At 34.7% G+C, this 21,126-nt stretch overlaps 1 protein-coding gene across 1 annotated transcript in view; it reads left to right on the forward strand.

Moving 5' to 3' along the window:
* Window positions 1-9,597, forward strand: part of LOC124166474 (hemicentin-1-like) — a 74,759-nt gene extending 65,162 nt beyond the window's left edge. Inside the window, exons 4-5 of the mRNA XM_046544003.1 lie at window positions 4,805-5,104; window positions 6,873-9,597. Coding sequence (XP_046399959.1) covers window positions 4,805-5,104; window positions 6,873-7,159 — 587 coding nt within the window. The 3' untranslated portion in view covers window positions 7,160-9,597. The remainder of the gene's footprint in view (window positions 1-4,804; window positions 5,105-6,872) is intronic.
* The last annotated feature ends 11,529 nt before the right edge of the window (window positions 9,598-21,126 follow it).

Here is a 21,126-nt window from a genome sequence, read left to right on the forward strand (position 1 = left end):
TTCACGAAAGGCAATAGCCGTTGGTCATTAGATTGGGCCAGGAGCCCTCTCCACTTGCGGCTGAGGTTATATCCAACCTCCCTATTGAAGTTGTTTGGCCTTTTCGCTCTCTCGACGGATTCGCGTTATACGTGATATTCTTCCGTCTTCGCCAATACCCGTGTAGCGTTAAACATTATTTTATGCCCAGGCCTGGAGGCGTAATGTTCAGCGACCGCTGATGCGTTCCACTGATGTAGTTTCGCTCTTTCATGCTCTTTAAGGCTTTAACATTAGGGTTTACAAAGAAGAAGATATTTTTGAGAATCATTTCATATTTCTGAGATGAAATATAATACATTTATGGTTTCATTTTTCAGTTGCCTCGTTATTTTAGGTTTTGCAATCCTAAGACGTGCTTTTATAAGTTTCTTTTGCGAGAAAGAGCTCGTATTTTATTCATCTCAACCTTTACTTTAGCAGAGCGTTCCACTCAGGATTCATGGATATGGAATTCTCATGGATTCATGGAATATGAAAGTCTCTCTCCCCCGCGCGAAATCACTGATATTTCATGTTCCTGGGAAGTCAAACAAACTTCTCAAGCTTATTACATTTATCCAAAAAGTTGTTTGGCAGATGCTGGCGGGAAATTGAGGAAATTGACATGGTGGATGAAGGTATCGGACGATTCCTCAGAACACAACATCATACCAACAGTGTTTGAATTCTCCACGTAGTTATAAAATGATATATTTGCACAGGAAAATTTAATGCTCCACGTATTACATTGCATATACATCCATGGGAGCCATCTCAAGGCAGTTTGGAAGGGAGTGAGTTATAACCAATATGCCACACGCACTTTATATCTATCAAAAAAATATAATTATTATAAATATATTATAAAGAAAAGTAAATTGAATCAGCTAAAATAGATTATGCATTGCTTAGTTGATTAGTGAAGCCTTATCACAAAGAAGGAGGTAAGGAAGATTTGATTAAGTTATATTTATTGTTATTGTTGTTATTTTTATTATGTTAATGTGTTTGTACGTTATTATTTTATTATTTGATTGTGCTTCTATTGCAATGAATTCTCACTGTTTCTCGCGAATAGTTAACTCTTTCAGGGGTGAAATATCCACCAAAGCCATTAAAATATTTTTTGTGTCCCTTTACGGATGGCTGAATACAATTCCGATTTTGCTTTATAGAGCGCTCTGATTGTCTCGTTTGCGTTTTCTGAACCAAGTTTCAATTCTGAATGTATCCCGCAGTGAATGTCAGGTACGTGGTTTTCTTTGTGTTTTGATATATTTTTTAAGTGGCGGCATCCCATGGTCGTTTTTATCTTTTGATCTCCACCCACGATAAATAACCCTCGTCGTTGAAGGGGTTTCCCCCCTCCTAATACAATGTATCGCCGGGGCGTAATTTACGAATCAAATTTTAGGTTCGTCTCCTCCAGTTTTGTTTTAATAACGGCCGTAAATTCCGTCCGCTGAGATCGAAGTGTTTGGAAAGAGTAACTGCTGATGGTTAAGATACAATGCGATCACATCATAAATCTCGAATAAAATTTATTCCAATCCCCTCGACAGTTTCATTTGAACAAATATTCATCACGGCTTAAAAGTCAAAGAAATTAGCCGCTGGCCTTCGACTTCGCTTTAATTTTGATATATGCCTGCATAAAAATCATCTAATTTTCGAAGCTGAGATCAATTGTTTTAGCTATTATAAAAATATGGACTCTGTATTTCGGTGTATCCGGTTGATGTAATATAGGCTTCCCATCCTGGGGGCCTGAGTTCGAATTTCGAAATTGGTACACATTTTTCATGAAAAGTCCGATCCCTACTTGATTTTTATGTGAAGAACTCTTCCAGTTCAGTTCTCCATCTCTTTCACTAGTTTCTACTTGTCAAGCAAACGTCCTTACGCTCTCGAGAGCTTCCTCAGAATACAATACCATACAAACAGTAATTGAATTATCCTTGTAGTTTTAAATAATATATTATTGCACCGAAAAGTCTGATGCTCCACGCATTTCATCACATCTACAAGATACACTGCGAGCCATCTCAAGGCAGTTTGGAAAGGAATGAGTTTTAACCAATGCGCCATTTTCACTTCATATCTATCAAAATCACAGAATCCATAGCATACGTAAATATACCTATGCAGGCACAGTGAGCTACCATCAAGTACGTATCGGTCCATTCAACACATAACTATAGAGAACGTAGTCTAGAAGGGAGGTCGGCATGAACAGGGACGGATAAGGTCGTTGTTTTTGGGGGCGAGTGGTTCATTGGTTACCGTGGCGCCAAAGGCGGATCCAGGGGGGGCACAGGGGCACGTGCCTCCCCCCTTCTTGATTCCCCCCCCCCCCGACCCTCAAAAATATGCAAGATTTTTAATACGGTCCCATTATCATTGCGTTCGTTTCGTATTACGAGATATCATTGTGCCCCCCCCCAGAACAAAATCCTGGATACGGCGTTGCTTGTGCCCCCCCCCACCCAGAAATAAATCCTGGATCCGCCCCTGCCTGCCTTGGTGATATGAAAATACCTCTCAGCGATAATGCATCTGATTTCTGATATGAGGTCGTAGATGGCTTTTAGGTGCTCATCAATCATCTTTAAACATTGCTTGTTAAGCTGGCGAAATAAAGACCTAGGTACTTTGGAGAGCCTCCTTAAAAATTACCGTCTCCATTTTCCCAGAAATTTTGAGGGGCGACCAGAACTGAAGGCGAGATTCGATTTGGTAGTCTGGACAGATTGAAGTGATTCCCAATTGCTCCGTGCGAGCCTACATTCACTGGTAGAATTTCATGGTAAAATTTCCGTCGTGTATGTATCGTTCTTACCATGCGTAAGCTTCACTAGTTACTCTTTATAAAAGAGCCTCCCATCCCCCTGATTCCCCCAGAGAAATTTTCTCAAAATTAATTTTTTTTTTAACCTTTGCAAGATTAGAATGACTCAAAGGATTTGCGGTGAATAAATAAAATTAAAACGCCACCAAAAAAAAGAGCGGCCCCCTTGAATACTTGCAATGCATGCACGTACATACGTTATCGGTCAAAGAGCCTATCGGAATGAGCCGGATACCGTGGCTAATGGCGCGAAAGGGAGGCAGAGGTGTGGGAGATGGGCGAAGAAGAATCTGCGGGAGAGAGGTTGGTTTCGGGAGCGGATGTCGGCAATGGATTCGCTCAGGAGGCACTCATTAGGCGCGATGATGAATTTGGTAGCATGCGGAGGAAGGTGGCGCTCAAGATAGATGAAAGACGCGATGGAGGGCTGCCCGACCACCCCAATACTATCTCCCTTTCGCTCCACGCCCCTTTTCCCGCCAAATTCCCTTTGAGGCGGAGCGCGCGCCGTCACCGCCGCGGCGGCAAACTAACTCTCTCACGGTAATAGACGCGGGGATATGATGAGCTTTTGATGTGCCGCTAAAGATGCTAATATACCTGCTCCCTTACCCGTCCCGGCACCGGATCGGTGAGTTCGGTGTGGGAGTAGTGGGAAAGGGATTCTCCTCTCGATGGATTCGGCTCCAGGGGTTCATTGCGACGCGTCATTGACCACAGGCGTCTCTGCTGTCGCAGCAACGCGGTGCCACCAAGCGGGTTTTTGGGTATTTACTCCCCTCCTCCCTAATGTATGATGAGTTTTCGATAGAGTTCTTATTAAATTGACGTTCAGTCGTGTCTGATCATCAAGGTTTATTCTAAAAATCAGATTAAAAATCAAGCATCTAACTATTTGTATTTATTATTACATATTTTCATGGAGAAATGTTCAAATGTCATGCAGGAAAATATCAGATATGCGGGGAATGAGGGGAGGAAGTGAATAGAGTTTATGGACATGTAGTCCTAAATAGACAGAACATGAAAAATGAAAGAAAATGGGCTCAATTTTGAACTGAAGATGAAATTCAATGTGGGAGTGTGGACTGATTGAAGATTGAGATTGCCAATTCCTCTATATGAGAATACATTCCCTGGTAGAATACCTTTCATGATAAAATTTATGCCTATTTTGCCTTACGTTAGGTACTGGCTAGTACCTCAAGGGATTGGAATGTGACCACCAAAAAGCAGGGTAGGGACTAATCCCATTCATTAAAGAAATATTTTTAGGCAAAATGATAAGAAGAGTCTAGTGGAGCAAGTAAGGAGAAATGGTTGAACATTCGTGGGCATATTTTCTGCAGTCATTCACACAATGGCACTTGTATTTACAACTGCTGAGGTTTTGAACTCTTCATCAGTCTTTGGTCATGGCAGAAGCATGCTGAATACTAGTAATTCATTCCCATCCACACTGAAATTCCTCTTTGGCCAGCTCATTTATTTTAGCTCAATTAGCTCATTGAAATTATTTTAGCTCAATTATCAATTTAGCTCATTGAAATTATCTCACTGACTGAAATTTGTTCTTCAACTTGGTGAAATTTGGGTAGTCTTGGTTTCGTGGTCTTCTGGCTTTTATGCTGTCGTGTCTTTTCATAGGCGGATCCAGGGGGGCAGGGGGGCACGTGCCCCCCCCAGACCCTCAAAAATATGCAAGATTTTTAATACAGTCCCACTTGCATTCGTTTTGTATTACGAGGTATCCTTGTGCCCCACCCAGAACAAAATCCTGGATACGGCCTTGTTTGTGCCCCTCCCAGAAAAAAATCCTGGATCCGCCCCTGTGTCTTTTCATATAATATAAGATTTGTATGAAGCAAAATGATGTGAAGCAAGGTCTAAGTTATGCTGTTTCTCATAGTCTTTCATCTCAATTTATTCTTGCAGTTCCCAAGATAGAGATCATGGGAGAATCAGACATCTATGTGAAGACAGGCAGCACTGTAAACCTCAAGTGTGTCATCACACAGAGCCTTGAGGAGCCAGCCTACATATTCTGGTATCATGATGGGGAAAGGGTGCTCAACTATGATCGAGATGCCAAGGATATAAGAGTGGAAAGGGTGTCTGCAGATACAACCATTGGCACTCTTATCATATACAGTGGTCGCCGAGAAGATTCAGGCAACTACACCTGTGCACCATCTAACTTGGACTCAGCCAGTGTCCTGTTGCATGTGCTAAACGGTAAGGAATGTGGAATTAAATGCAGCTTTTCACTGAGTCATTTTATCTACTCATTAATTCACTGTTTTTAATGTCACATCTGCTGTGTGAATGGTAATGGGTGGCGGTAGCTATGTAAAAAAAAATATTTTTTAGGAGAGTGAGTACATTTAGATGTTCATGACATTCTGAAGTTTAGGGGACATTTAGGGGGATTGGAATATTATGGATTGTAAGACTGTTTCTCTTGAGCATTTCCGTGGGTTTGAAGCCTTGACCCCCAGACCTCCTTGCCTGACTTAAAATGATGAATGCTGAATTAATGTAGACTATGTCAGCAAAGAGAGCTACTGCCATCAATTAGTTTAAAGATTATTTGTAAATGAATAGATATTTTATGGTAGTGTACAGATTTTTATGACTTTCTTACCAATTTAGCTCCTTTTCTTGATTGCAAGGGGTTCACAGGGCTTGACTCAAGTCACACTATGGTGATTTTAAATTTACCACACTGTCATTTCATAATGGGGATGACATTTTGCTAACTATCCTGCTGGCTTATCTAGGTCCAAATTCTTCCATTGGACAGCACCATGCAGAAATCACTAGGATAATGTGCAAATTATCATCTTGAAAATGAATAAACATGGCTATGGACTCAACAACAGCCATAGTCAACCAAGTTACTTTTCAATTTGATATTTACTATCCATAAATATCAGGGGACCATTTTCCTATCGCCTATCAAGGGTTCAAAAATCAAAGAAAAAAATAAAATGCTATTTATTGGTTTTGATTTTTTATATCAGTTTCCAGCTATGTACATCGACCAAAGTATGTGCCTAAATATATATTTTTTGAGTCTTTCCTTTCGATAATTCTTTCTTTCATGTTCCTGAAATTATTGATTCAATTCACAGGCATGACATGGAATTTGTTATGATGATTTGGTTTCAATTGGAAAAAATACCGGTAAAAATTATTTCTTCCATTGTATTGCACTGTGAATAAGTTGCATTGATTGAAATTTTGTGTGAATCGACAATCATTTTCCATCAATTTTTTTAACGCATTTTTTGCAAACTGCCCATTCTCATTATGCAGTACGTTAAAGATTTTCTTCCATTTGGAAGGGAAACAATCCCCTGCCCCAATAGTTCTGTGACTGAGAAGTCTGTTAAGTGGCTTATTCTATCCATAGCATATTTTGGAGTAGTGCATTTGTAGTTAACATTGCATATCAAGTAGAGTTGGCTTTTAATAAGGCTTTTATGAACTAACTTTTTCTACTATCCGATGTAATAAAGGCATTATGTATTCAAAAATCACAATTTTTCAACCAACTCTATATTTTTCATTCTAAGAATCAACCTCATTATAAGTGAATTGATCTGATGCTCTTAAGAAATACCTGTCACCTCATACATACAAATAATGTCACATTGCATTGTCAGGAACAAGATCCTTTTTTCATCTGACTATTGAAATTTGTTGAACACTCAGATATTCCACTATATGAGACGAGGCAAATTTCTAAAAAATAGATTCAAGAAAAAAAAGTTCATTCTATATTCTGCCATTAGTAAAGTACGGTACTTGAATGCACAAATAAAAATTAAGGAATTCCTGTTTGTCAAGGTTATCTGGGTTGTCAAAAAATTTGTCAAAGCCTCGTCGCATCTGTGCTAATGCTTTTATACATAAGCTTATATCTTTCTGTTGTGAATTTTCTTCTTCATTGTGGCCATGCCCTTATCTCCCCAAATACTAACATGACTTCCACTTGAAGGTGAGCATCCTGCTGCCATGCAGAGGGGAAAGAACCATGCAGCCGCTGCCCTTCTCTCACCCTGCCGGCCCATAGTCCTATTGGCTCTCGGAGGTGTCGCCACAGCACTTATCGCCCTCCTGTTCCTGCCACGAACAGCATCGGAAACGGAATTGGCCCCACCGTTGGTCCTCCTCACTGCCCCTCCACCATCCACTCTCCTATTGGCTCTGCTGGTGGCGCTGGCATCGTCCTCTGCCGATGCCATGCTCGTGCTGCCCCTGTTTGTCGCCTGGGCCGGAACGTAGAGGCCCTTCCCGGCAGAGAATTCAACCATCGGCCCCCATCAAACCCTTATATCACCAACTCCCCCCCCATAAGAAAACGATTCTCCATTTCGCCAACCTTATTCCCCCCACTCCCTTGAAAAGCAAAACCGCTCCTCTCCCGAGAAATGAAACCCTCTTATGTGGAGACATATATAAAATTAAGTGTTTGGCAGATGAGAATGCTCAAAAAAATACGCAAGTGAGGACTTGTTGAAAATTTCAAAGTTGTTGTTTGGTGATGGAAGGGTGGCGTTATATGAGAATGAGCTGTATATTGCGCCTACCTCAAGCCCCATTGCCATTGGAATCAAATGCAGTATGGACGGACTTTGTATGAAAAAGCGCAGCCGTACTGTGATTTTGAAACACAAGGAGGAGAGGTTTAAGTAGAACAGAAAAAAGCTTTGCCCAAAGTTTTAAGGAAAGTAAATGTGAGCAAAGTTATAGGTTTTGTTTCATCTGTTTTTATTTGAGGTATGAATGGATTTACGAGAGCAAGAGATGAAACATGATATAAGAGAGTATGCACTTATGTTGAGGGTGGAGGTGTTAGAGTGACTGAATTTAAGAGAAAAATTAACAAATGAAGCTTAGATTATAGATGTGTGAACAACAAAACCCATAAAAAATGAAAATCAGCCAATAAACTACTTTTTCCAGGACCCAAAAAATAGAAAATGAAAAAAATATAGGTTAATGGCAAAAAAAGAAGTGGATAACATTACAGCATCGCTTTATATCCTCCAAAATGTCACCTCTGCCACCTCTTTGTTCAGAAAGGAATTTTAAGGATGAAAAAATGCAAGACATCCTCTTATATATTATATCTCTGTATAATCTTATGAAAATTCCCATGGTCCCTCCCCAATCCTCCACCCTCATCCCTTGGAATAAAAAAGCTCATTGTAATGTTTTTGCTTTGCCGGACAGACAATGTTGTTAATCGTCATTCCTTTTTTTGGAGTCACTCATTATTTGTATTGTCTATATAAAATATATATAATACATATATATATGTACATAACATGCATACGTACCTACTTCTTCCTCAAAAAGTGTTCTAGTTAGTGTATGGAGTGAATTTTTATGCCAATTGGTCCTAATGATGAGGAATTGAGGGCAGATAACCCAAAAATCCCATCCAAATAAGCCCTCTTTCTTTTCCTCTCCTTAAAATCCTACCTCTACCCACTGACCCATTCTTATCCATGCCCTCATCCCATCCTCCTCACTTCTACTCCCACCCGTAATCTTCCATGTTGTTTTGCCACCATTTTTCGAGGTATGACTTAATTGGTGATGCAAAAAAAAATGTGAAACAGGATGGCTAAGTTCAGTTTATCAGAAGAAGTGAACTCATTCAAGAGAAGAATTTCTTAAGGATTTACAGAGGGTGAAAGTGAGAAAGGTATAATACGGAAATGTGTACATAAAATTTTAAAGTGATTAAATCGACAAAAATATGTGTGTGACATAATTTGTCTGTGTATGTGTGGAAATAAAGGACAAGAAAAATATCAAAACTTTGTGGGGCATGATTAAAAAACTGCATAAGATGCAAATACAACTGAATATTCTTTGAAAACTATAAGGTCTTAGAGAATAAGTGTATATATGCATTAATATATCTACGAAGGGATGTAGGAGTGTATATATTTTATGCATATATATCATGATGATGTATTAAATGGAATAGGTAATATCTTCCTGTTCCCTCCAGTCCCAAACTTTGATATATCATAACTACCCTCCTCAGTTGGATGCCCACATAAGCAAGTGTGCAGATTCTGTAGTTTGATTGGAGGATGAAAATAATAATCTCGCCTTAGTTCCTTACACTCCTGAAAGTGACAAGATTGTTTCAAAAAGGCCTCACTTTTTTATAAAGCTGAAATCATGAGCCAAATTTGAGTAAAAATGTTTAGATCTCTCATTGCAATGTTACCTTACCTTGGGTTATCTTTTTTGCCCGTGAGGCAATTGTCAAGTCTGAAAGCATTCATGGAATTTGGGTGTTTGATAGGTATAAATTAAACACAACTACTTGGAATGGCTTTTGGAAATGAAATCTCTTGTTGGTGAAATGCTTCTCAAAGAGAGCAACGGAGGACATTCACTTCAATGGACAGTTTCCTCTAGTTTGTAGAATGAATAATGATTTTGTCGTAAAATAAAAATGTTATGTGTCTTTCCATTCTGTTTTCAACTTAGACACACTCACTTCTGTTACCAAGTGAAGAGAATTTCTTTCATTTTGTATCTGTGACACAGTTACTATAGTAGTGAGAGAAGAAAAGGGAGATGCATTATTCATGAGTTGACTTTTCCTTTCTGTTTTTTGCTCTTCTTTGATGCTAATGTGGAACTGGATATGAAGATGAAATTTTCTCAATGATGTAATAAAAATGTTGTTGATATTTGTGACCTAATTGAAAGAACCCCAGCAATGATTGTTGCTTAGAATTCCATCATCAAATATTTTCCTCATATTACTTTCCAATGTTATTCTACGAAGTTATCGCAAATAATAATTGATTTATGCAACTTTTATGGAGGATAACAACACTCAAGATGAGAAGCATGTGTGAAAATGCTATTTTTTACATTAGTTTATTTGAAACCACTTTTAAGTTCAGGATGAACTAATAAGATGCTTTTAATTTCCTCCACTCTGATCTAAAGAAAAATTTTAGGATCATTCTCACAGGATGGTCTCCCATTCCTTGAAAACTATAAAGTAGGTAAAGTGTAAATTGGTTTTGCTATTGGTAGCCTGAGTAAGCCCATGCTGGGCCGCCAGGAAACTGGAACGTTTCCCTGTACGCCCTCCAATCTGGAAATCTTTGGCCCCTCATGTTCTGAAACTGACAAATTTTTACAATCAGAATACCAGCATTGAGTAGTTAACTTGATTTCAGTAATGTCTCATATAGCAGCATAATTAATATAGTCTTGAGTAAATAATATAAACATTTCAATTAACATATTTCAATATGATAGGATTCATTTCAATCTCAAGAGGATTAAAATTTCAAAACTTATTTAATATATTCCACACCCCCAGACTTCCTGGTAGTTCTACCCTTGCATAGAGATGGCACCCTCTGGCCATGGCCGTACACCACCCTAAGAAGGGATCTAGAATGGGCCTCAGCCCAAGTTGCTCAAATGATGGCGATGAAATTCCTCATCCTTTCTCCTACGCTCCTAATTCCTAGAGGCATATCAGTGCCCAAGCAAGAATCAATACCCTAATGACATCCACACAACATTGTTCACATTATCATATGACATCCATCCAATATCCATGTTATTTCAGATCACGTTGCATCTGTCACACATCCAAAGACCCACCAAACGATGTTGCAATGGTGTCCAATAGTCAGCATAGAGGTCCAAATTACAACATCTCTTAAATATCTTCACAACATGTAGTGAGAGGATAATGGGTGGGTTTATAATGGTTTTCGGTAATCCCCAAATATGTAAACAAAACATGTGTGCTCTTCAATTCTATACAGAACATATGCTACCCATGGATACTGTTTGGAATAACAAGTTTGTAATATGACGGATATTACAACTTGGGAACCTATGTCACGTTTTTTTCACACCTTGTCATGGATGTTACAAATGGGATATCCGTGTAGCATTGTCAAAATGTCCATTGTGTAATAATAATGTGTTTTGTATATATATATCAACCTTATTCAGTTATCCGATGCAGTGGCACAGCAAGGGATAACCCCTTTCCCCACAGAGATCAGATAATTTTTTAAGTTTAATCCATTTTACTTAATTGGATTGATATTCCTTATAGAATAGTGTAAGTATTGATAAAAAATATCCCTATGAAAGGTAAAACTCACCATTTTCAACCAATTACCTTAAAAATTTTCTTGGGGACGGCCCCGGCACCTGTAATTTACCCCTGCGGATATGTCATACCCCCAGACCACTCAGTATTAGTTGCACCTTCCTTCTTCCCTTCACTTAGTCCTACCTACTCCTGGGGTCCACGAATAAAAGTCTCTGACTTATGAGCCTGGCCCCTGAAGTGTATTCCCATGAGTCGGTCCTACGTTTTCATAATGGTTCCTCAACACCAATGAGTAACTCCAATGTCTGTCAAGAGATGCTTCCCCAAAGCAGGGATGGATTCAACAATGGTATGTACCTTGTGAAATTAATCTATACTTGAGAAAGTAATGTTCATTTATGGCATAGGGTATTTTCATTTGATCATTAACCCAAGTTTCCATTATCCTATTTGTTAAAAACATGCAGAACCATACCACATACAGCAAAGTTAGGCATGGATTTAAAAAAAATTGGGATTTTCAAATTTAAAGTTCCTCTGTATTACAACCCCTATTTTGTTTTTTCTTCATCTGTGGGGGCCACTTACATGCACGGTCCAGCACAATTGGAGGCTGGTAACAAATTTGGTGTCCTCTCTAGGCACCTTGAAGCTCACTCGGGCATTAGAATAAGTACCATTTCAATGTCAATCCCCAAATATAATGAGTTCAAAATTATGAGGAAGAAGTAAAATATGTAATTCGTATAAAGACTTTTTTCCCTTATTAGTGACATACATCTTAATAAGAGCAAAGGAGGGCATTCACTTCAATGGACGGATTTGTTTGTAGATAAATAATGATTTTCTTAGGGATGGTCCGATCAGATATTTCGGATACAAATATCTGTTTATAATGCTCTTCACCAGATAATGAAATCAGACCCAAATTTACTGAATAAATCAAATCTGGTTCCCAAATTTTAAATTAATGTTTCAGTGAATGCAGCATCGCAAAAACTTCCAATTCTCTCTGTGTATGCTTCAATGCACTCCCATAGCCCTCCATCTGTCCTTGGCCCATGCCTCTAAAGTATTTCTCATATCAGAAACCACACAGACCATAATTCATTAGCTTCAAAGTAAAATATCAAATTACACAATAGCAATGGAAACATGATTCATTGCTTCCGATCTCACCAAATGACCTTTTTCGGCCTTCCTTTAACAATAATAATAATGATAATTATAATAATAATATATTTATATATTTTTTAATAAACTATACATTTATTTATACATGAAAACTCACAAAAATGGCAATAACAGAAATGATTTTAAACATGAACATAATATTAATACTGAATAATACATGATAGTATTACATAATATTTTAATACATAATAACATAATATTCCATACTAACATAATATTAATGCACAAAATTAAATGTAAAATATATTAACGTAATATTGTACCACCCCAACTACAAGCAAAAGTATACAGAAAGAATTTTCACATTGGGTGTGTCATTTCGCTTTTTTCATTTATCATTCTGAAAACCTGTTCATAGCAAGAATGTCATTTCCCATTTTTACTAATTACTTCGTTCTGAAATCGTGTTTATAGCAAGAACTTTCACTTTAAGAGTGTCATCGCACATTTTATTATTTCGCTATGAAATTCGAATCTGTATATAGATATTCAGATCTGTATTTAGCAAGAATTTTCACTTGAGGAGTGTGATTTCACATTTTTCTTCGTTCTGAAATCGTGAGTAGCCAGAATTTTTTCTACCGGAGTATCATTTCGCATTTTTCTTGCTTCGTTCTGAAATCTTTTTTAAGGCAAGAATTTTCAAATTAGGAGTGTCATTACGCATTTTTAATAATTCGTTCTGAAATCGTGATCATAGACTACAATAGATCAATTTTCACTACCGGAGTATCATTCGGAGTGAGTGTCAGTCATTTATAGAAAGAATGATAACTACCGGAGTGTCATTTCGCATTTTTATTACATCCATCTGATATCGTATTTATAGAGAGAGATTTCATTACCGGTTTGACATTTCGCATTTTTACTACTTCGTTCTGAAATCGAGTTTATGACAAGAATTTTCACCACGAGAACGTCATTTCACAATTTGCTACTTCACTCTGATATCGTGTTTATGGAGAGCATTTTCACTACCGGATTGATATTTCAGGTTTTTACTACTTCGTTCTGATATCGTGTTCATAGGCAGAAATTTCACCTTAGGAGTTTCATTTCGCATTTTTATTACTTCGATCTGAAATCGTGTTTTTAGCAATTATATTCACTACGAGTGTGTCATTTCGCATTTTTCTTACTTCTTCCTGAAATCGTGTTCATAGCCAGAAATTTCACCTTAGGAGTGGCATTTCGCATTTTTATTACTTCGATCTGAAATCGTGTTTTTAGCAATTATTTTCACTACGAGAGTGTCATTTCGCATTTTTCTTACTTCTTCCTGAAATCGTGTTCATAGCCATAAATTTCACCTTAGGAGTTTCATTCCGCATTTTCATTACTTCGATCTGAAATCGTGTTTTTAGCTATTTTTTCACAACGAGAGTGTCATTTCGTATTCTTATTATTTCGATTCTGAAAATTTATTCATAACAAGCATTTTCACTTTAGGATTGTCATTTCGCATTTTTCTTACTTCGTTATGAAAACGTGTTTATATTAGGAATTTTCACACAAGGAGTTTCTCATTTTTCTCACTTTGATCTAAAATCGTGTTGAAAGGAATAACATTTACTTTTGAATTGTCATTTCGCATTTTTCACAATGACCCTAAATCATGATTATAGGAAGAATTATCACTTACAGACTATCATATCGCATTTTTCGTACTTCGTATTGATATCGTGTTTATACCAAGAATTTTCAATTCCGAAGAGTCATTTCGCATTTTTCTTACATCGCTCTGAAATCCTGTTACTTGCAATAAAATTCAATTCTAATTGTAAGTTCGCATTTTTTTATACCGCAACGAAATCGTGTTTATAGCAATAGAAGTCCATTAAATAGTTTATATTCGCATTTTTCATGAAGAGCACTGAAATCGTGTTACCAGCTCATAAAATTCAATTCTGGAGTGTCATTTCGCATTTTTATTACATCGCACTGAAATCGTGTTTCTAGCAGCAGAATTCAATTCAACTGTGTCATTTCGCTTTTTCATGCATTGAACGAAAACGTGTTTCTGGCAATGAAATTAAATTCTGGAGAATCATTTCGCATTTTTCTAACCTCGCACCTAAAATACTATTTCTAGCGATAACGTTAAATTCAAGACTTTCATTTCGCATATTTTTTTCTCGTTGTAAAATCGTTTTTTTCTCAATAAAAATCAATTTTTAAGCGTAATCTGGCATTTTTTCGAACTCAAATCGTTTTTTTTAGCAATAAAATTTAATTCTGAAGTGTCATTTCTAATTTTTTTATCTCGCACTGAAAATCAGGTTTCTACCTATTAAATTCAATTTTTGAGTGTCATTTCTCATTTTTCTTAATTGGCAATGGTATGGTTTTTATAGAATATAAAATTAAATTCTGAAATGTAATTTCGCATTCGCGTGTTTCTAGCAAAACATCAATTCAGAAGTGTAGTTTTCATTTATTTCGCACCTTAATCGTGAATTTCACAAAAAAATTCAATTTTGGAGTGTCATTTCGCATTTTTTTACCTCGTCCTGAAATCGTGTTTCTATCAACAAAATTCAATTCTGGAGTGTGCTTTTGCATTTCTTTTCTCTCGCACGGAAATGCGTTTCTAGAAATTAAACATAAATCTTAAAGGTAATTTCACCTTTTTTAACATTGCACAGAAAGAGTGTTTCCAGAAATATAAATCAATTCTGGAATTACAATAATTATTTTTTTATCGTGTTTCTAGCAAAAAATTCAATTCTGGAGTGTCATTCGAGAACATTCATCATCTCGCTAGGAAATCGTGTATCTAGCACGAAAAATAATTCTGGAGTGTCATTTCGCGTATTTCTCACATCGGACTGAAATTCTGTTTCTAGGAATAAAATTTAATTCTGGAAAGTCATTTCGCATTTTTCACACATCGGACTGAAATTAATTTTTCAGAATAAATTTTAATTCTGGAGAAAATATTTCGCATTTCTTTCATATCGCACTATTATTCTGTTTATAGAACTAAAATTTAATTCTGGAGCGTTATTTTGCATTTTTTTCATACCGGACTGACATTCTGTTTATAGCAATAAAATTAATTTCTGGAGTGTCATTTCGCATTTTTTTCACATCGAACTAATATTCTGTTTATAGAACTAAAATTTAAATCTGGAGTGTTATTTTGCATTTTTCTCAAAAAGGACTGAAATTCTGTTTCTAGCAATATAATTTAATTCTGGAGTGTCATTTAGCATTTTTCTCACATCGGACTGAAATTCTAAATTCTAGCACTCAAATTTAATTCTGGAGAGAATATTTCGCATTTCTTTCACATCACACTATTATTATGTTTATGGAACTAAAATTTAATTCTAGAGTGTAACATTGCAGTTTTTTCATATCGCACTGAAATTCTGTTTCTAACTAAAAAAATTAATTCTGGAGTGTCATTTAGCATTTTTCTCACATTGGACTGAAATTCTAAATTCTAGCAATCAAATTTAATTCTGGAGAGAATATTTCGCATTTCTTTCACATCGCACTATTATTATGTTTATTGGAACTAAAATTTGTTTCTAGAGTTTAACATTGCAGTTTTTTCATATCTCACTGAAATTCTGCTTCTAACTAAAAAAAATTAATTATGGAGTGTCATTTCGCATTTTTCTCACATCGGACTGAAATTCTGCTACTAGCAATAAAATTGAATTTTGGAGGGTCATTTCTTATTTTTCTCTGATCGGACTAAAATTCTGTTTCTAGCAATGTAATTTAATTCTCTAAGCAATATTTCGCATTTCTTTCACATCGCACTATTATCACTTGTGTTCATAGAACTAAATTTTAATTCTAAAGTGTTATTTTGCAATTTTCACACATCGGATGAAATTCTGTTTCTAGCAAAAAAAATAATATTCTGGAGTGACTTTTCGCATTTTTTTAACATCGGACTGAAATTCTAAATTCTAGCAATAAAATTTAATTCTGTAAGGATTATTTCGCATTTCTTTCCCATCGCATTATTATTCTGTTTATAGAACTAAAATTAAATTCTAGAGTATTATTATGCATTTTTTCATATCGCACTGAAATACTGTTTCTAACTATAAAAATTAATTATGGAGAGTAATTTCGCATAATTCTCACATCGGACTGAAATTCTAAATTCCAGCAATAAAATTTAATTCTGGAGAGAATATTTCGTATTTCTTTCACATCGCACTATTATACTGTTTAAAGAACTAAAATTTAATTCCGGAGTGTTATTTTGCATTTTTTTCATATCGCACTAAAATTCTGTTTCTAGCTATATAATTAAATTCTGGAGTGTCATTTCATACTTTTCTCACATCGGACTGAAATTCTGTTTAAAGATATAAAATTTAATTCTGGAGAGAAGATTTCGCATTTTTTTCACATTGCACTATTATTCTGTTCATAGAACTAAAATTTAATTATGGAGTGTCATTTCGCCTTTTTCTCACATCGGACTTAAATTTCGTTTCTAGCAATAAAATTTACTTCTTGAGCGTCGTTTCGCATTTTTCTCAGATCGGACTAAAATTCTGTTTCTAGAAATAAAATTAAATTCTTTAGGCAATATTTCGCATTTCATTCACATTGCACTTTTATTACTACTGTTCATAGAACTAAATTTTAATTCTGGAGTGTAATTTTGCATTTTTCAGACTTCGGGCTGAAATTCTTTTTCTAGCAATAAAATTAAATTCTGCAGTGACTTAACGCATTTTTTTCACATTGGACTAAAATTCTGTTTCTAGATATAAAACTTAATTCTGGAGAAAATATTTCGCATTTCTTACACATCGCATTATTAATGTGTTTATAGAACTAAAATTAAATTCTAGAGTGTTACATTGCATTTATTTCATATCGCAATGAAATTCTGTTTCAAGAAATATAATTTAATTCTGGAGTGTCATTTAGCATTATTCTCACATCTAACTGAAATTCTATTTCTATCAACAAAATTCAATGCTGGAGTGTGCTATTGCATTTCATTTATCTCGCGGAAATGCGTTTCTACAAATTAAATATAAATCTTGAAGTATTTTCACCTTTTTAAACATTGCACAGAAAGCGTGTTTCCAGAAATATAATTCAATTCTAGCAGTACAATAATTATTTTTTTTATCTCGCACATAAATCGTGTTTCTAGCACAAAATTCAATTCTGGAGAGTCATTCGAGAACATTCTTCATCTCGCAAGGAAATCGTATATCTAGCACGAAAAACAATTCTGGAGTGTCATTTCGCGTTTTTCTCACATCGGACTGAAATTCTGTTTCTAGGAATAACATTATTTTCTAGAGTGTCATTTCGCATTTCTTTCACATCGCACTAATATTCTGTTTATAGAACTGAAAATTTGATTCTGGAGTGTTACTTTGCATTTTTCTCAAAAAGGACTGAAATTCTGTTTCGAGCAATAAAATTTAATTCTGGAGTGCCATTTCGCATTTTTCTCACATCGGACTGAAATTCTGTTTCTAGCAATAAAATTTAATTCTGGAGTTTTATTTTGCATTTTTCTCACATCGCACTGAAATTCTGTTTCTAGCAATAAAATTTAATTCTGGAGTGTTATTTTGCATTTTTCTCACATCGCACTGAAATTCTGTTTCTAGCAATAAAATTTAATTCTAGTGTTATTTTGAATTTTTCTCCTATCATACTGAAATTCTGTTTTTAGCAATAAAATTTAATACTGGAGTGTTATTTCGCATTTTTCTCACATCAGACTAAAATTCTGTTTCCAGCAATAAAATTAAATACTGGAGTGTTATTTTGCATTATTTTTTTAAATCAGACTAAAATTCTGTTAATAGAAATAAAATTTAGTTCTGGAGTGTTATTTTACATTTTTCTCACATCGCACTGAAATTCTGTTTCTAGCAATAAAATTTAATTCTGGAGTGTTATTTTGCATTTTTCTCACATCGCACTGAAATTCTGTTTCTAGCAATAAATTTTAATTCTGGAGTGTAATTTTGCATTTTTCTCACATCTCACTAAAATTCTGTTTCGAACAATAAAAATTAATTCCGGAGTGCTCTTTTGTATTTTTCTTACATCGGACTGAAATTCTGTTTCTAAAATAAAATTTAATACTGGAGTGTTATTTTGCATTTTTTTTCAAATCAGACTAAAATTCTGTTTCTAGCAATAAAATTTAGTTCTGGAGTTTTATTTCGTATTTTTCTCACATCGCACTGAAATTCTGTTTCTAGCAATAAAATTTAATTCTGGAGTGTTATTTTGCATTTTTCTCACATCGCACTGAAATTCTGTTTCTAGCAATAAAATTTAATTCTAGTGTTATTTTGAATTTTTCTCCTATCATACTGAAATTCTGTTTTTAGCAATAAAATTTAATACTGGAGTGTTATTTCGCATTTTTCTCACATCGGACTAAAATTCTGTTTCTAGCAATAAAATTAAATACTGGAGTGTTATTTTGCATTTTTTTTTTAAATCATACTAAAATTCTGTTTATAGAAATAAAATTTAGTTCTGGAGTGTTATTTTACATTTTTCTCACATCGCACTGAAATTCTGTTTCAAGCAATAAAATTTAATTCTGGAGTGTTATTTTGCATTTTTCTCACATCGCACTGAAATTCTGTTTCTATCAATAAAATTTAATTCTGGAGTGTAATTTTGCATTTTTCTCACATCTCACTAAAATTCTGTTTCGAACAATAAAATTTAATTCCGGAGTGCTCTTTTGTATTTTTCTTACATCGGACTGAAATTCTGTTTCTAAAATAAAATTTAATACTGGAGTGTTATTTTGCATTTTTTTTCAAATCAGACTAAAATTCTGTTTTTAGCAATAAAATTTAGTTCTGGAGTGTTATTTTGTATTTTTCTCACATCGCACTGAAATTCTGTTTCTAGCAATAAAATTTAATACTGGAGTGTTATTTTGCATTTTTTTTCAAATCAGACTAAAATTCTGTTTCTAGCAATAAAATTCAATACTGGAGTGTTATTTCGTATTTTTCTCACATCGCACAGAAATTCTGTTTCTAGCAATAAAATTTAATTCTGGAGTGTTATTTTGTATTTTTCTCACATTGGACTGAAATTCTGTTTCTAGCAATAAAATTTAATACTGGAGTGTAATTTCGCATTTTTCTCACATCGCACTGAAATTCTGTTTCTAGCAATAAAATTTAATTCTTGAGTGTTATTTTATATTTTTCTCACAACGCACTGAAATTCTTTTCTAGCTATAAAATTTAATTCTGGAGGGTAATTTTGCATTTTTCTCACATCAGACTAAAATTCTGTTTCTAGCAATAAAATTTAATTCTGGAGTGTTATTTTGCATTTTTCTCACATCGCACTGAAATTCCTTTTCTAGCAATAAAATTAAAATTTTGGGGTGTTATTTTGCATTTTTCTCACATCGCACTGAAATTCTGTTTCTAGCTATAAAATTTAATTCTGGAGTGTTATTTTGCATTTTTCCCACATCGCACTGAAATTCTGTTTCTAGCAATAAAATTTAATTCTGGAGTGTTATTTTGCATTTTTCTCACATCGGACTGAAATTCTGTTTCTAGCAATAAAATTTAATTCTGGAGTGTTATTTTGCATTTTTCTCACATCGGACTGAAATTCTCTTTCTGGCAATAAAATTTAATTCTGGAGTTTTATTTTGCATTTTTCCCACATCGGACTGAAATTTTGTTTCTAGCAATAAAATTAAATTCTGGAGTTTTATTTTGCATTTTTCTCACATCGGACTGAAATTCTGTTTCTAGCAATAAAATTTAATTCTGGAGTGTTATTTTGCATTTTTCTCACATCCGACTGAAATTCTCTTTCTGGCAATAAAATTTAATTCTGGAGTTTTATTTTGCATTTTTCTCACATCGGACTGAAATTCTTTTTCTAGCTATAAAATTTAATTCTGGAGAAATATTTTGCATTTTTCTCACATCGCACTGAAATTCTGTTTCTAGCAATAAAATTTAATTCTGGAGTGATATTTTGCATTTTTCTCACATCGGACTGAAATTCCTTTTCTAGCAATAAAATTTAATTCTGGAGTGTTATTTTGCATTTTTCTCACATCGGACTGAAATTTTGTTTCTAGCAATAAAATTTAGTTCTGGAGTGTTATTTTGCGTTTTTCTCACATCACACTGAAATTCTGTGTATAGCATTAAATTTAATTCTGGAGTGTTATTTTGTATTTTTCTCACATCGGACTGAAATTCTGTTTCTAGCAGTAAATTTTAATGCTGGAGTGTTAGTTTGTATTTTTCTCACATCAGACTGAAATTCTGTTTCTAGCAATAAAATTTAATTCTGGAGTGTTATTTTATATTTTTCTCACAACGCACTGAAATTCTTTTGTAGCTATAAAATTTAATTCTGGAGGGTAATTTTGCATTTTTCTCACATCGGACTAAAATTCTGTTTCTAGCAATAAAATTTAATTCTGGAGTGTTATTTTGCATTTTTCTCACATCGCACTGAAATACCTTTTCAAGCAATAAAATTAAAATTTTGGAGTGTTATTTTGCATTTTTTCTCACATCGCACTGAAATTCTGTTCCTAGCTATAAAATTTAATTCTGGAGTGTTATTTTGCATTTTTCTCACATCGGACTGAAATTCTCTTTCTGGCAATAAAATTTAATTCTGGAGTTTTATTTTGCATTTTTCCCACATTGGACTGAAATTTTATTTCTAGCAATAAAATTAAATTCTGGAGTGTTATTTTGCATTTTTCTCACATCGGACTTAAATTCTGTTTCTAGCAATAAAATTTAATTCTGGAGTGTTATTTTGCATTTTTCTCACATCCGACTGAAATTCTCTTTCTGGCAATAAAATTTAATTCTGGAGTTTTATTTTGCATTTTTCTCACATCGGACTGAAATTCTTTTTCTAGCTATAAAATTTAATTCTGGAGAAATATTTTGCATTTTTC

The sequence above is a fragment of the Ischnura elegans genome, chromosome 10 (genome assembly GCF_921293095.1).
Source record: "Ischnura elegans chromosome 10, ioIscEleg1.1, whole genome shotgun sequence".
Lineage (NCBI taxonomy): Eukaryota > Metazoa > Arthropoda > Insecta > Odonata > Coenagrionidae > Ischnura > Ischnura elegans.